The 17,174-nt window shown below is 40.4% G+C and overlaps 1 protein-coding gene across 1 annotated transcript in view; it reads left to right on the forward strand.

Annotated features, from left to right (window-relative positions):
• Nucleotides 1-17,174, forward strand: part of LOC149313145 (alpha-synuclein) — a 69,353-nt gene that overhangs the window by 19,152 nt on the left and 33,027 nt on the right. Inside the window, exons 3-4 of the mRNA XM_089527105.1 lie at nt 1,222-1,263; nt 8,626-8,771. Coding sequence (XP_089383231.1) covers nt 1,222-1,263; nt 8,626-8,771 — 188 coding nt within the window. The remainder of the gene's footprint in view (nt 1-1,221; nt 1,264-8,625; nt 8,772-17,174) is intronic.

A 17,174-nucleotide genomic window follows, 5' to 3' on the forward strand; every position in this document is an offset into this window, starting at 1 on the left:
AGCATTTCCGCATGTTTTGCTCAGTGCATAGTGCACCTGAGAATACTTGCACTGAGGGAAGGTTGGATTGCAGCTCACAAACATGGAAGCCACCAGCTGCCACTAGTGTGTGTGTGTGTGTACAGTCTCCATTGCATCTCCCTTATGTGGAATTCCAAAATCTGAAGTACTCTAAAAACCAAAACTTTGTTCTTGGTTAGCTGAGGCAGTAACAGCTTTGCTTTCTGATGGATCAGTATACACAAACTTTTTTTCATGCAGCAAATTACTTAAAATACTGTATAACTTACCTTCAGGTTATGTGCATGAGGTGTATATGAAACATAAATGAATTTTGTGTTAAGACTTGGGTCCTATCTCCAAGATATCTCATTATGATGTATTTGCAAATACAGCTATTCTAAAATCTAAAAAAAAAAAAAAATGAAATGCAAAACACTGCTGGTCCCAAGCATTTTGGGTAAGAGAGTCAACCTACAGACAGACAGACAGACAGACACACACACACACACACACACACAGAAGATATATATATAGAGAGGAAGGATATGTGTCTTTATGAATGTGTGCTATTTCTCAGAGTATATATCAGAATGTATGAGCCTATACAGACAGACCAAAAAAAAGCTATTTTGAGTCACTTTGGAGGTATGCTGTTTAAATTATGCATGTGTCTTAAGAGGCCAAAAGGCACACCAAAGCCATGCTCCAGTGCCAAGGATTGTAGCGCAGCTTTGGCGCAGCTTCTGACCTCTTAAGATGGGTGTGTCATTTAAACAGCATACCTCCAAAGTGACCCGAAGCAGCTTTATTTTGGCCTGTCTGTACAGGCCCTATGTTATATGTGAATGTCTATGTCTGTGAAGATGTGCTGTGTTCAGGTGTCTGTATTATGTATGGATGTATATGAAAGTGTTGAGTGTAAGTGTCTATGTGTAGATAGGTCTGTGTGTATGAGACCTGTGGCAGGCATCCAGAAACAAATTTGGTCCTTGAATGGAAAGGGATTTTTCCCCATTACTGTACATACCAAAATGCCCCAATTTTCTTTCTACAAGAAAACAAAGCCTATAAAAAGATTGATTTTGGATCTTGCTACCAGTAGGAGAAGGAAAGTACTCTTGAATCACTCTAGTTCTCTAACTTTATGTTTTTGCTTACCACCTCCTTTTTCATTCAACTTTGCTGATGACTGATTTTCCTCCTTTTTTAAACAAACAGGTTCAAGGACAAGGGATGGAGTTGTTCATGGAGTCACAACAGGTAAATACACAACATCATTTCTGTCTCTAAGTCCATCATAAATCTCCACCAACCCCCTAAAGAAGCCTTTTATCTCTGACTGGGTTCTGATTCATGGAAGTGAGTAGGTGGATAATGAAATCAAGTGTGCAGGAGAGCACGTAGTTAGTCTCACTGGGGAATGAATGTGCCTGTAGGTAAAACTTTAAAGGGTTTTAATTTGCATTATGATTCTAGTTCCTTTAACAACTGAAAACCCTCTAGAAGAGCAAGGGATGCTCAGCTATCAGCATATTGGCTTACATTTTTATGTAGTCTTGGATAACAGCTGGTGTCAATTTGAAGCTCAGTCTAGTGAGCCTCAAATGGAAATCATGGCACAGATGAGGCTGTACTCTGCATCTGAATCCCTCTTCTATCAGGGATGGCAGCTGTGGCCTTCTAGATTTTTTTAGACCCCAGCTCTCAGAACCCTTCACCCATGGCTATTTTGGCTAAGGATGCTAGGAGACAGAGGCAAACATATCTGAAATGCCACAGTTGCCTACCTCAGTTTAAGATGGAAGATATATGACAAGTGACCCTCCCTTGACACATTGGCAATCATTTATAGATTCAGTTCTTCTGGGAAAAGTTGTTGTAGAAATTCTGCATCATATTCTCCATTATTGACTCCCATCCTTTTAAAGTAGAGTGAGCAACTAAACAAGGGTGAGGGGAGTTTCTGCTCTGGTACCCCACCTTCCATGGTTAGCACCTATACTTTCCGATGTATCAGATGGGGTAACGTGTCACTCCCTGGTGCCATTTTGGAGTGATTTTTGGTCTAATCAGTTTTTGAGGGGTAGAGAAAACAAACGGATACCCTTGCATTTGGTTTGGGATATGTTGGAATGATTTCAGGTGAAAATTGCCTGAAATTAATGTCCCAAAAATCAATATAGTATGTTTGCAGGGCTTCAGGGGACTTCACTGGTCACATAAGTGAAATTTAGGGCCACATGAAGCCCACAAGCTACACTTCTCCACCCCTTTTTTAAAGTAAGGAAGGATAACTGAAGGCTGTGAGGGGCTGATTCCATTCTAGCATCCTTCAGACAACACAGTTCATTTCTCTGAAAATGTAAGCAACTACACAGGTCAGTTTGTTTGTTTACTTGCTTATTTTTTGAAGCCTTGTTTTGGTGAATGATCAGTTTCTTCTTGGACTCCAGCATAGAAGTTTTCAGTTCCTTATTTTGTAGTTGGAACATAAACCTGGATCATGTTTATATTGCTGAGTTTTCCCTGAAGTTTTATTGGTATTACTTGACCAAACTTTTTATAATACTCTTTCACTGCTTTTGCTGCAGCTCTCTTCACTATTAACACCATTCCAATTCTACTTAGATTTTCATTTCTTTAGTAAAGCAGTGTGTAATTACCGGACTCAAGATGTCTCTTTCCTGCCCACCCCAAGAATTGCATCTTTATATGTTCCATTTCTTACAATTCTATGTCTAGCTTCATACTTCTCACATTCCATATTCCTATAATATGCATTGTGCAACCTTGGACTTTCCTTTCACCTCAGAGCACATCAATAGCTGAACATCCTTTTGCCTTTAGTCCAGTTGCATCATTAGCTAAAGTGTCTTCTGCTCTACCCCAGTAGCTCATTGAGTGCCATCTGACTTAGAAGCCTCTTCTTCTGGCACTATCTCCTGTTTCATTTCGGATTCACTTACTGTGGGATTTTTATTGTAAAAGTCATTCAAAAGGAGTTTGTGCCTCATTCTGCACAGTACTAACAAGTGTTAGCTATGGTGCCACTGCTGCTGTCTCTGAGAAATCCTCCCCCAGTGTCACCCCCACTACCATTGCTGCTCAGTAGCTGTTTGGCACTTTTAGTCTGCTCCTGAGCAAAAGCCTGTCTGACATGCGAAACCTTACCAGCAGCATTGCTGCTATCAGTATATCCTCTAGCCTCATAGGAGTGCCCAATCCAGTCACTGCAAAAAGGTAACACACTGCATACATCATCTATACATATGTACACACATATTCTCTATCTGTCCTGATTGGTAAATTAACCCTCTATTGTCCCATTTTCAATTGTTTTTAAAATATCCCAGTTTATCCTCAGTTTACTGCAGTTGCTGAAAACTGAGTTCAAAGTACAGAAGTAATCAATTAACTAATGAGAGAGAGGAGAGGAAAGTAGGCTCAGGCAAAAGCAAACTGCTACAGCCTCTCCTGGCTTGTTTGTTCCTCCTCACTAATAACTTTTGGAACCTTACCAAGCTGTGATGTTGCTTGACCATACATTTACCAGGTTTCATTTGTGAGATGTTGGGAAGTATGCACAGATACATGCTCAGATAGTAATTAAGGGCTCAGAAGTGCTCTGCAGAGGAAACAATCTCATGGAAGTCCAGACCACTGACCCTTTTAAATTATTTAAGAGCTGCACAGAGTTCAGTGTTGTAACATGCTCCTGTGTAATGAAACAAGCAGTATTATGACCTCCTTATCCTGTGCCTTTTCCAGCACATGCTTTATCCGAGCATAAGAAACTCATTCAACAGTATCCTCAGAGCCACTTCTCTCATGAAAAGTTGATATTCACTGTGTAGGAAGGACTGTGATCTCTTTTACAGATCTTGTTTTTTGAGCATCCTTTTGTAAGGTTTGTGGTTTGTTGTGAGGTTTGCAGAGTACATGCTTTGCAGAAGATTCCATACTAAAACTCTGGAATCTCAAGTGAAAAGAATCAGTGAAAATGTCCTCTTCTGGAAACCCTAAATGGTACTGTCCCTCCTAGTGAGCACTTGTCCAGTTCAGATGTAATGTTAAACCATCATTTAGTATTATGTGCACAAGCCTTGGGAACATGCATTCCTTTTCCTTCTCTAACACGACTGTGAAGACATGGCCAAAAGGGTGTGCTTTCATTTTTGGAGAAATTTACAGTGATGTTTGTTCAGGCAACAATATATGTACAGGCTAGGCCAGATTAAGGTGGCTGGAGCCCTAGAGCAGTTCCAAAACCAGAGCTTCCTTTGTGTACAGATGTGAGCCTTCAGAACAACTGGCTTTGTGTTTTGACAGATCAGGCTATGGGCCCAAAGGAGCACTCCCTGTGTGTCCAGAGACATTCCTTTTCAGGTATGAGGCAGTTGGCAGTTCCCTTGTCTCTGTCCCAGCTAATAGGAGGGAGGCTAAAATGTTGGATGTACATAGTAACTTCAGTACACCATCCATTTCTTCACTCACACTGTAGCTGGGAAATGGGGTCTGCTGGGTTGTAAATGCTGCCAACAGAAGGGATCCACTCACACTATAGAATTATACCACTATAAATCCATTTAAACCTTTTCCATGGAATCCTGGGATTTGTAGTTTTGTTATACACTGGAGTTCTCTGGCTGATAATTCTTGATGGCAAACCCAGAATTCCATAGGACAGAATCATGTCAGTTAAAGTGGAATAATAATTCTATAATCCTGTAATGTGAATGGGGTCAAGATGCAAATGTCCATTGTTAGGCAGAATTACAATGAGGTCCTTGGTATATGCTGGGATTTGGTTCCAGGATCCTCTGTAGATACTTGGTTTTGTACAGCGCTGTGTAGATTTACGGTGCTTTATAAATAAAGTTAATAATAAAATAATACTAGTCTGTGGATACTCAAGCCCCACTAAAATACAATGGCATAGTAAAATGTGACCTATATACAAAATGGGCAAAATGAAGGTTTGTTTTTTGGAATTATTTTTAAAATATTGTTTAAAAATATTTTCAAGCTGTGGATGGTTGAATCCATGGATGAAGAATCCGTGGTTATGCAGGGCTGACTGTATTTATTTATTTTTTTACCTTGAGGGTGTTGGTTCTGGGGGCCTGCTGTGGAAGTTTGGTGATCTGCATACAGTCTATAGATTGAACCTTTCCAAACTCTACTGTGAGGGAGAGAAAAATTATGCAAATGGAAGGAAGAGGGGATAGTTTCCTTCTCAGCATGATTCTAGGAGGGACATGTTGGGAAATGGCACTATTGGCTTTGACATAACCCAATGTTCTGCTTTTTGTTAGGTATACCACATGCATATTTACAGGGTAAAGTGGATTGACAAGTGAAGCATAAGACGATACAGGATAACAAATGCACTTCCCTTGCATTCTCTTCTCCCTGGTGTCCAATTTTCTGCATGGGGAGACATTTAGACAACTGGTGGCTCATTTTGTGTGGGTTGGATTCCTGTTGCTGAACCATGTGAAGCCACAGAATCTTTTTGTCATCTAGGAAAGGCTAAAAGAGGACAGCCAACAAGGTGTTTGCTCATACTGGTTCTTGGAGCCCTGGCTTTTGTGAAAATACCAAGGCTACCTCAGACTGCTTCGTCATCTTCTGTTCATCATAATGACTAAGGAGTTAATTTTTCTTTTCCCCTGCTCCTCAGCACTTTGGTTCTTTTGTTTTGTTCTAAACCAACAAGAACAACAATTAAACTGTCTGTGGGTGGGTGGGTGTGCAGTTATCACTGGACAAATTAATTCTGTATAACTTTTAACAGTTCAAGAGTACCTGGGACTTTCAGGACTCCCCCCCCCCCACAAGGTTAAAAGTAAACTCTTTTAAAGAAATCCATCATCTTCCTCTGGGCAGTGCTAGTAGGAGCGATTAGATCACATATTCCCTCACACAACTTTATTCCCCCTCTTGAGTGTTATGGTGGCAGGTTTGGACCAAATGAGGTCAGTCTTCCACACTACCCTGTGAGAAATTGTGAGAGAGCAAACAGAAGTGATAGTCCCTATTCTTCTTTGCCAGGATGGGCAACTGTAAGACCTTTGAGGGCCATATACCACATCACACCTGCTCCCACAAAAATAAAAAATTGCCCTTGAATACCCCCAGGAACCCTCTAGAAGACAGGGAGAATGTGACTCTTTTGGGGTCTCTAATGGATATTTTGAAGCAAATTATTATTATTATTATTATTATTATTATTATTATTATTATTGCAAAAATTCATTTTGATCTTTGGAATGGTGGAAATGCCCACTATATCTTACCAATATAGTGGAGCTGTTTTGGAGGCCAGATTTTAATACCTAGTTTTGACTCTCAAAATTATCTTTGAGAGTAATATAATAGGGTTTCTGCCTTTTACCTATCACTGAGTGTGTTCTGGCTCCACCCAAACAATGAGAGTGAAAGAAGGAAGAGTCACATGGGCAGATATAATAATAATAATAATAATAATAATAATAATAATAGTTTTTATTTATATCTTCCTGCCCCTCCCAATGGATCGAGGCAGGATCACAACAGAGTTAAAAACAATTACAATATTACAACATTAGTTACCACATAATTAAAACCACAGCTAAAAACATGAAGGATCAATCAATCGCAGGATCAGATGCTCTCGTTCCATACCAATAGTCTTCATAGGAGGTCAGGAGACTATATCCTTCTGTGTATAGTGCTGTGTAGCTAACAGGAAAATTGGTACTCAGTCAGCCTAGGGTGAGATTGGCGACTACCCAGCAAAGGGTTTTTACGGCAGTAGCGCCTTCTCTTTGGAACGCTTTACCTGAAGAGATCCGCCTTAGTGGAACGGTGGAAGCCTTTAAAAAGGCATTAAAAACTTACCTCTTCCTACAAGCCTACCCTCCCAATTCCTTGTAATAAAGTTTCCCTCCCCTTACTGTTTGATGATGTAGGTATTTATAATTGCGATTTTAATATTGTGGAATGTTTTTAGCCAATATTTGTGTAATTAATGGGTATTGATGTGTTTTAATATGTCATTTGTTTTGTATTGTATTTACCTTTATATTGTACACCTCTTTGATCCTGGGAAAAGCAATTTATAAATAAACAATTTATTATATATTATTATTATTATTAACAAAAATTAGAAAAGCTTCTAATGAGGTACGAAGGAAGGCAGGTGTGTAAGGCACATTACCTGCACAGAAGGTTCAGATTAATTGGAAATGTTTCAAAAAAATAAATTTAAAAAAAGTTGGCCTACTTTTTCTGCCTTTCTCCATTCTGCCGAAATGAAAATCTATTGACACTGTCAAAAAGAGAAGGAAAGAGTCAATGTGAGTACATGCAAGAGCCCTGCCAGGCTGGCAGCTCCAAATGGTAGGACAGGAAATGCACATGAGAGAGACTAAGGGAGCTTTCCTATGGCACACCTGATACCAGCTCAGGCAGGAGACTGAAATTAATTTTGTGGAAGAGAGAGGATAGAGAAGTCTGGTAAATTGAGTGGCTACTTCTGCATGCCCACCCAAAAGATCTGTGTGCAGTGCACATGGCAGCCAAATGATCTCTTACATGGTACCTGTGGAGGAGTGGGAAGAGGAAGCCCCCATGTCATTTTTGTTATTGTTCTTCAAGCCATTTCTGACTTATGGTGACCCTAAGGTGAACCTATCATGGGGTTTTCTTGGCAAGATTTGTTCAGAGGAGATTTGTCATTGCCTTCTCCAGAGGCTGAAAGTACGTGACTTGCCCAGGATCACCCAGTGGGTTTCATGACTGAACTGGGACTCAAACCCTGGTATCCAGAGTCAGTCTAGCACTCAAACTATGCCATGCTGGGCTACTCAAAATAATTTATTATGATGATAATCAGAGATGAGGAGGACACCAAAGAACATTTTCTTGTATTTTTCAATGCCATACTATAACAGTAATGGTAACCTATTTATAATATGTAATCCAGTGAATTTCTTTCATGGCTACAGTAAAAAGTAATGATGTATTGGTTTATCAGATGTAGCTAGTTCCTTTTAAAAATTAAAATCATGCCCTGATTGTTGCTGTTTCTGTGCCTGTATTCTAATGTTGACTTTGGGGACTTGAGAAGTCTCTTTTCCATTTACTAGTTCAAAAGAGTAATTCAGTGCCAAATTACTCTTACTTTATATCCCATGTAATTCTGGGAGACAGCTAAACTGAGCACAGTACTTAAAAGTTAATGTAGAAGTTTTTCCTTGACAGGATTGACTGGTCATGTCCAACTGTAGGTGCGGTGCTCATCTCTGTTACTAAGCTGAAGAGGCAGCATTATCAAAGACAACTCTGCAATCATGTGGCCAGAATCACTGCACAGAATGCTGTTACCTTCCCACCAAAAGGGTTCCTATTTATCTACTTGCACTTTTACATGCTTTTGCACTGTTAGGTTGGCAGAGGTTGGGACTAGTGATGGGAGCTCACTCCATCATACAGCGCATGGGCCTCGAAGTGTTGACCTGCTGACCTTGCAATCATCAGAGTAAGGGTCTTAACCACTGAGCCACCATGTCCCGCACTGTTACTTAAACATGAGAAATTTCAAGTTTCTCCCTCCCTCCCTTTTCATGTTTTGCACAGTGGCTGAAAAGACCAAAGAGCAAGTCTCAAATGTTGGGGGAGCCGTAGTGACTGGAGTAACAGCTGTGGCACAAAAGACGGTGGAAGGTGCTGGAAATATTGCTGCAGCCACGGGTTTTGGCAAGAAGGACCAGATGGCCAAGCAGGTTTGTTTAGCTGCTCTGGATCTGGAAAAGGCCAATTTATCATTTAAAAACACTTTAAAGGCTTAACACACTACTTTTGCTCCTCTCTCTCTCTCTCTCTCCCTCCCTCCCTCCCTCCCTCCCCCCATTACCTTCTCCATAACATTTGGGTTAGAGATGCGTGGGGTGGCCCTCTAGATGTTATTCCTCTATAGTTCCATCATTGAGTTCATGTGAAATGCAGTCCAACAGCATCAGTAGGGTTTCATGACTCCCAGCCAGATCTAGGTAAACACAGTACATGGTGGATTATCATTATATTGCATTGCCTTGCCCTGCTTCATACTGTTGGCTGTTGAGATCAACCTGGTGCTGTGGCATTCCAGCATGTGGGTGTTCACTTTATTACATTTCTTAAATGTCACCCCTCTTGGATCCCACAACTGCTTATCTTATTTCTAGCTGCCCAGCCAGAAAACTGCTACCACTTAATTAAATGTACTTCTCATTTTCCACATCCCTTGACACCATGTAATGTTTTAGGTCCTGTGAACAGGTTAGAAGAATATGGAGAATGCCAAGAGATAAGTTTATTCTGAAGAGCTTTCAAAACACTCCTGCAACAATGCATAACATTGGCTGCATACACACTGCAGAAATAATCCAGTTTGACAGCACTTTAACTGCCATGGCTCAGTGCTATGGAATTCTGGGATTTGTAGTTTTGTGAGACATTTAGCCTTCTCAGTCAGAGAGCTCTGGTGTCCCAAACAAACTTCAGTTCCCCGAATTCCATAGCACTGAGCCACGGAAGTTAAAGTGCTGTCAAACTGGATTATTTCAGCTGTGGGGATGCGGTACTTTTATTGTGGTACTTTAAATTAATTATTCACCAAGTGACTTCAGGGAAACACTCAGTAAACTGTTCATTCTGACTCACTATTGTCTTTGGGGCTTGACAGACTGCCTCTAAGGAGCGGCCTGCAGCTGCCCCTTTTAACATTGAATTGGGGCCGCGGCAACTTCACACCACCGTCCTGATCTGGCCTTCCATGGCACAGAAAGGAGCCACAAAGAGTGGCTCCTTTTTGCACTGCGGAAAGGGCACCATAACCACTAGCCCCACAGTTTTTCAGTGCTCCTTTGGTGCTGCATCGTTTGGATGCAGTGCCAGAGGAGCACCATGATCCCGCCCGCCATATGGTGCGGTGTTTGGCATCACATTGGCATGGGGGCTGAGTCAGGGCGTGTGTTGTGTGGATGTCATGCCCCCACTCCGCCCCCAGGCTGGCCTTTATCTGTACACCCTGTTAGTTTAAAAGAACTCTATTGTATCTTCTCTCTAAGATATTGTAGGAAGCTTTTGTACCTATTTTTCACAATATTTTAAAACACAAAGCGATTAAAATGTTAAATGAAATGGTGCTTTACTGTGCATTTGGCTTAGCTTCTTTGTGTAAATGCCATTTTTAAGCACTTACAACTAACAAATAACAAATCATAAGGGAATTGGATAAAAAACTGTTAAAAGGAAAGTTGCTACATATATTTTTATCACTAGTGAGCTTCCCTCTCTATCAGATTTAGAGGGAGTAAAAGGCAGTTGTTATGTTGTTATATATTTATTACTTATTCTGTCTTTGTACATAGTCCTCTGAAAGTCATGTTCATACTGGTGTAGTAAAGATATGAAAATACAAATAATGTGACCATCACCTAAATGCAGTTGTTAGTTCCAGCTAGAGTGGATACAAAATATTAGTGGGAGTAAATCAACATTAAACAAGCTTCCGTTGATTCAGTTCATCCATTCCAGGGGCAGGATTCATGCAGCTTTCCAGAAGTTGTTGGATTCCAAATCCCATCAACCCTAGCCAGCATAACCAATGATGAGGAATGCTGGAAATTGTAATTCAGCATTTGGAGGGCCACATGATTCCCACTCCTGACCCACTGTGTTTGGGGCTCACAGTTGGATTTAGGCCTGTGTTTTACTTACAGAGGGCAGTTTCCTATTTGGAGGGCTGTCGGTGAGGCATTGTCCAGTACAGACACTAAGGAAGGTGGGGGAGGGGGGGCTTAATCTCATTTAGTACTTGTAATGACTACCCTGTTTATCCCCACTACATAGCTTGGCTTTGCCATTAGAAAGTCATTGTAACCTTTCCTTTGGAATATCTTCAAAAACTGTGATTAATATGATTAATGGAAAGATAATCACTGATGGGTGTTGTGCAGCAGAATTTATGAGTATACAGTGGACCCTCCATGTTTGTTGGCGTTAGGGGCGCAAGACCCCCGTGAAAGTGGGAAAACTGCAAATGGTCAAGATCAGTCAGAGTTTGACTACAGAATTGTGCTGAAGGACCTGCACATGCCTACAGAAGTATTTTCTCTAGGAATCTCTAGGTCCGCCAGCATGATTCTGTGTTCATGCTCAACGTTCAACAGAGTCACACTGGAGAACCCAGTGATATTAAACTGATATTTAATATCAATTAAATCCATGAATAAAAAAATCATAAATGTTAAAGGTGCAAATGTGGAGGGCAGAATGTATATGCAGCTGGACTGTTCCACCCAAACTGCAAGTAGGGGTTGCATGTTTTAATGACTCTGATAGATGATAGGATAAATAGCAAACCTTGATTTTCCATTTTATATAAGGAACACCATTTTGTTATGTCATTGTATTTGATGGGACTCAAGCAACCATGGATTTTGTTATCCATGAGGGGTCCTGGAACTAAACCCCAGTGGATAACAGGGACTCACTGTACATGCTTTTGCTGAGCATGAATCATTTCTGAGGGATATCTCTTAGAAGGTTAGATGTATTATTTCTTTGCTTAATCCCTCCTTATTTACACAGCTTAATAGGGCCCATTGCATATAAGTCCTGCATTCAACATCCCTGGCTTCTTTCCTTTTTTAGCCTTTTAGCTGATCTTGGGCAAGTCATGTTCTTTCAACCCTCAGAGGAAGGCAAAGCGAACCCCTTCTGAACAAATTTTGCCAAGAAAACCTCATGATAGGTTTGCTTTAGGGTCGTCCTAAATCAGAAATGACTTGAAGGCACACAATAATAACAAGCTGCTTCTTACAAGCTGCTTGTTCCTGGTTACAGGCTGCAGCTGTGATGAAACGAGAGTCAGACAATTGCCCTGGGCATATGCAGAAACACCACTACAACCATATCTGTCTACTGTCTAAAATTCTGTTTCCAATACTCATGATCCCTGACTTTTTCCTAATGGAAACTTTGATGTCCCATCTGTTTGCATTTACAATAACTTCCTTTGTTCTTAGTGGGAGCAGGGAACCTTAATCTCTTGTCACTGGATTTTAAACATCTAATCCCAAAGATGCACTTGAAATGAGCTTATCTAAGCTTGAAATTCTTCACCACTTTGTCAGATTGATCATGTCCATGGAAGTAAAGAAGATCAGTATTATGTATTTAAATATCATCTTGTATTCTGTTCCAGTAGCACCTTAATACATAATTGAAAACTTGGAAAGAATTACACTTTGAAACATGCTTGAGTTTTGTTTGTTTGTCTAAGTAGCTATTGCAGGATTGAACAACACAAAGCCTGTGGGTCAAATGAAAAGATATTAAGATTGATGGGGAAATGGAATAAAACTTCCATTCTTGCAAAACATGCAACATTCCTGTCAAAGTGCCTTACAATAACTTTTGTCAACAACAAGAAACAATTACTTTGTCCTTACCAGTTACATTTCTTTTAAAGGGTAGCTTTTTATATCCTCTTTACCCAAAATGTAACTAATTACAGAGAACCATGCCCTACAGATGTAATTATTTGCTAACTTTTTTTTCTTGAAGGAAGCAACAAGTAATTTCTGTTGCAAGAAAGTCTTTGGAAACTTAAGACTTTATCACATGGGGGGAAATTGGATTTAAAAAGGCATTTTTCTTGGACAGTGACATGATCATGGTGAAATATTTTCACACACATCATACTTAGAGAGGACTTATCCCAAGAAGAACCAGATATACTCCAGCAACAAATCATTCACGGGATTTTGTCATGAATGATTTGTTGCTGGAGCATTCTTGGTTCTTCCCGGGATAAGCCCACTCTAATCATGACGTTGTGTGAAAATATTTGCCGTTATCACACAATTGTCCCAGGAAAACCCACTATTTCCCCTATGTGATAAAGTCCTTACACATTTTTTCAAGAATGTTTGCAGTTTGGGACTAATATTGTTACAATTTTGCACATAGGTTTTCTTTCACAGAAAACAACTTTTTTTGTAATTAGTGACTTATTCTGCACAACATTCACATCTTGTTTTTTGTTTAGGGAACAGCATTTTCTGTATAGAAAATAATATTTTTGTTTGCAGGTCTGTAAAGAAAATGCTGTTTTCTGTGTAAAGTCCCACTTGGGAAATTTTGTGCAGAATACATCCTGAGCTGCAGAGATTCTCATCAGTCCATGACACTCTTTGCCAGGGTTTCCTGATACTTAAGAACTTATTTTTAAAACCATTTTTGGAATATTTTTGCAAATTTGTTATATTCATGCTCCCAGGCTCTGTGAAATTCTCCTTACATCCTGTCTGAGACTACTGATGCTAGTAAGTATAGACCAGAAGTGGAGAAAATGAAACCATGCAAATGTTGGAGAGCTTGTCTTGCAATCTTTAGCCAGCATACCCAGTTCTGAGAGAGAATACATTCAAATGATATCTGGAGGACTTCATGTGCTTCTTCCATAATACTGGCTTTACTGATCTAGATATGCTGATTTAGTTTCATAGCTTATCATGTGTAACATCAGTTGCAATTGCTACTTACTTTTTTTTTTAACGAAACCATTGATTCATTAGCATTTAAAGTGCTGCCTGTTTGAGGAATGTACTAATCTTCCATTTAATACTTGTTCAACCTGCATCAGGATGAATTCATGAAGTGAGTCAATGATGCAAATAAATGCATCCATTTCTAGCAGCTTTTGCACTCACATGTCATAACAGTTTCATTTTGGGGGCCTTTACTACATCCCAATGGAAAATCTTTTTATTGTCTCGAGCTCTCAAGGCATTTGTTTTAAAGTAAGTAAGATATAGGGAACAGACTTGAATAAACAGGAGAAGGGTTGTATTCCAACCATAGAAACACAGAGAATAAACCAGCCCCACCCCAGTTTGAAAGGCCATGAGTTGGGCCAACCCTGTCAATAGTCATCTCAAGCTGCAGCATGGTGTTGAATGAGACAACTGTTTGTTAAGCATCCTGCCCAAGTAAGCCTGCTGCCTTCAGACATGGTAAAGCATATATTTCCATATCAGAAAGGTACAACTGTAGTTCACCTTCAGTTAGCAGAGAGGTACTCACTTCAGCAGCACATATACTAAAATCAGTTAGCAGAGGGAAGAGAAGAGGAAGGGCAGGGTCTTGCCCTTCCCAGTAGGTTCAGATAAAAGGAAACTGCTGCAGCTTCTCCTAGCCTGTATATTCTTCCTCACTGATAATTTTTTTGCCATCTTGACCATACTCTGATGTTGCTTGGCCACATGTGTCCCAGTTTTCATCTGTGAAATGTTGTAGGTATGTGTCCTATACACCAAAGCAGGAGGACATCTTTTGCCACATCGTTAAGCCCACATTAGTAACAGCAACACTTGAAAAGTGCTAGGTTTACATTTGCATTGTTTTCTGCATTTTGACACAGAATTGAGAAGTAGTTGCATAACTCCTGCTTGACATTTAGCTTCATCCATGGGCATGACTTCTGGCAGGATTAGTTGCTGGAATAAACTGGGCTTTTTAATATAAATTTACTGTTTCCCCAGCACTTTGGCAAAGAAAAGGAAGCAGTTAGGCTGAGTGGCTGAATAACTAAACAAACCGTGCGGCTCCCTCATGCAGCATAAAGAACCCTTAAAAAGTGGGTTCTTCTTGTGGCGTGTTTGTGACGTCGCAGTGCGCCAATGGCTCACTTGTGGCAACACAATGACGCTGGGACATGCAGACGCTAAGCGTCCGTCACATCAAAATGGCAGCACCCGTGTGTACAGGGCGCCACCATTTTGACGCCCCTGTCACATGCTAGGGGTGAGGCCAGTATGGGTGGTGTGCCCTCGGCCAACCCCTAGCACGTGATGGGAATGCCGCAAAGGCCCGTCTGAAGAGGGCCTAAGTCAGCAAAGGGAAGTCTTGGCAGACTTCACTAGGTTATAAAAGACAGAGAATGCAGAGCAGAGCTGATGTTTCCTATACAAGAACACCTGGTTCAGGGGAAACTGCCTCATGTCTACCTGACTGCTAAGCAACATTCCCCACCTTTATGACCCTAGCTTACCTCCACAGCTGTCTTCACAACATCGAATTACCTCTACATGCTAAGTGATGTTTGCAATTGTACCTACTAACTGTTTAAAAACTTCAGAGTTAAATTGGGTCCCATACAGGGAAAAAGACAGGATATAAATGAGAAAAAGAGAGAGAGAGAGAGAATAAGCAATGCTTCAGAGCTAGCCCTGCTTTAGGCAGAATGATGCTGTCACTTCAGGCAGCAGATATTGATAAGCAGCAACTGAAATGAGCCATGAAGAGACTATTGGATTTTTCTGCATTCCAGGTTAAGAGTCGTCTCAGAGCTAGGCTGTACATAAAGTGAAACCTGTGCTTACATATCTTTAAGAACTGTACAGCACTTTATCAGTAAGTTAGTGTGTGTGTGTGTGTGTGTGTAGGGCAAGTTGTGTGAAGAGTATTTACAGGATTGGATGCATATTTAGCACTTTTTCTTTCCACCTCCTACACAGCCTATGAGATAAGTTGTTGGAGTTCTCTGAAAAGATTGTTGTGAGGCGTCCCCCTCCCTGACACATGGCATGTTCTGAGATCTACTGAAACTGGTGATGAGCCATATGCCCCACTTTAGGGTTGTGAAAAGACAGTTCTATGTTTGAAGGCTTGTCAGAGAATAGTGCTCTACCTAAGGATATCCCCATAGCTTGAAAAAGCTACTATTTGGACTGCAGTACCCAACTCCAACCCCCCAACCCAGCTAGTGACCATTATAGCAGCTATAGATCAAAATATACTTTTGCAAATTCTGGGAGTACTCTGTTTAAAGATGTTCACAGCTTTAGGTGCTTTCCATTTCTTATTTCATATATAAAGATAGAAAATTACAGCTCAACATTCAGCAGCAAATCTCATTGCATTTAGTAGAACATCTAGGCAAGTCTTCATATGTTTCCTCCTCATGTTGTTGTTAGCTGCTGGCAAGTCAACTTCTATCCATGGCAACCATATGAATGAGAGACCTCCAAGTCACCCTGTCATAAACAGCCATGCTCAGGTTGTGCTGAGTCAGGGCTGTGGCAAATATAGTTTACACTCAATTAACTTTGTGGGGCAAGAAGAGAGGAGGAGTTTGCAATCCATTCAGGTAAAAGCAAGATGCTGCAGCCTCTCCTAGCTTGTGCATTCTTCATTAATAACTTTTGCTGCCATTCTGATGTTGCTTGGTAACATGTGTCCCATTTTTCATCAGTGAAATGTTGGAGAGTATAAGGGCATGCAATATTGGCTTCATTTTAGATCTCAACGAGAATAAGAAATTGCAGATTTCTTAAGAATAAGAAAAGCACTGGAAATGTTTTGAATGTTCTTGCAAATAGGGTGGCTTTAGCTTGGTGTACCTGCTCTGAACAAGACTGAAACCCAGGCTGTTTAATTACAATTATTTATCTGTAACTTCCATCATTAGAAGGGAACAGATCACCATATCACCTGTGGGAACGTCTGGTTATAAACACATACATCTTTTAGGTAATTGTGCTACTTCTTGGCCCAGTTCAAAGTGCTGGTTATGACCTATACAGACCTATGCAGGTTGGATTCAGGATATCTGAAAGAGTGTCATACAAGCTGACCTAGTTTTGAAACATTCAAATAAGCCTGCTTTCTCAGTCTACTACCACCTTCCCCAAGCACACTCAGTGAAGATTCAAGAGCTTTCTTGTTAGACTGTGGATGTCTAACAAAGCTGTAGAACCTCCATCCAAGGGAGGTGAATGTGGCTCCTTTGCTGCTGTGGTACTACTGGGCGACTGGCAAAGACCTTCTTTTTTAGGTGGACTGTGAGCAACAGTGTGGTTGCTAAGGAGGGAACTTCAAATAGATAGGTGTTGTCATTTTTAAATAGATGTGTCTTTAAATTGATTTTAATTCTATTGTATGTTGATCCTATAATTTCTTTAATTGTGTCTTAATAACTTTTTCCTGTTTTTATACTGGTCTTCTTTTGAGCTCCCCTTACTCCCAGTTTTGAGACAAAGATGATCTGTAAATCAGATACGTGAATAAAATGATTGAGAAATGGTAAATGCAGGCATACAATGATATACTTTGCAGTCAGTTTACAGACTATTTTA

This window comes from Sceloporus occidentalis, unplaced genomic scaffold (assembly GCF_023333645.1).
Source record: "Sceloporus occidentalis isolate IW3139 unplaced genomic scaffold, rSceOcc1.0.p SCAF_5, whole genome shotgun sequence".
NCBI lineage: Eukaryota > Metazoa > Chordata > Lepidosauria > Squamata > Phrynosomatidae > Sceloporus > Sceloporus occidentalis.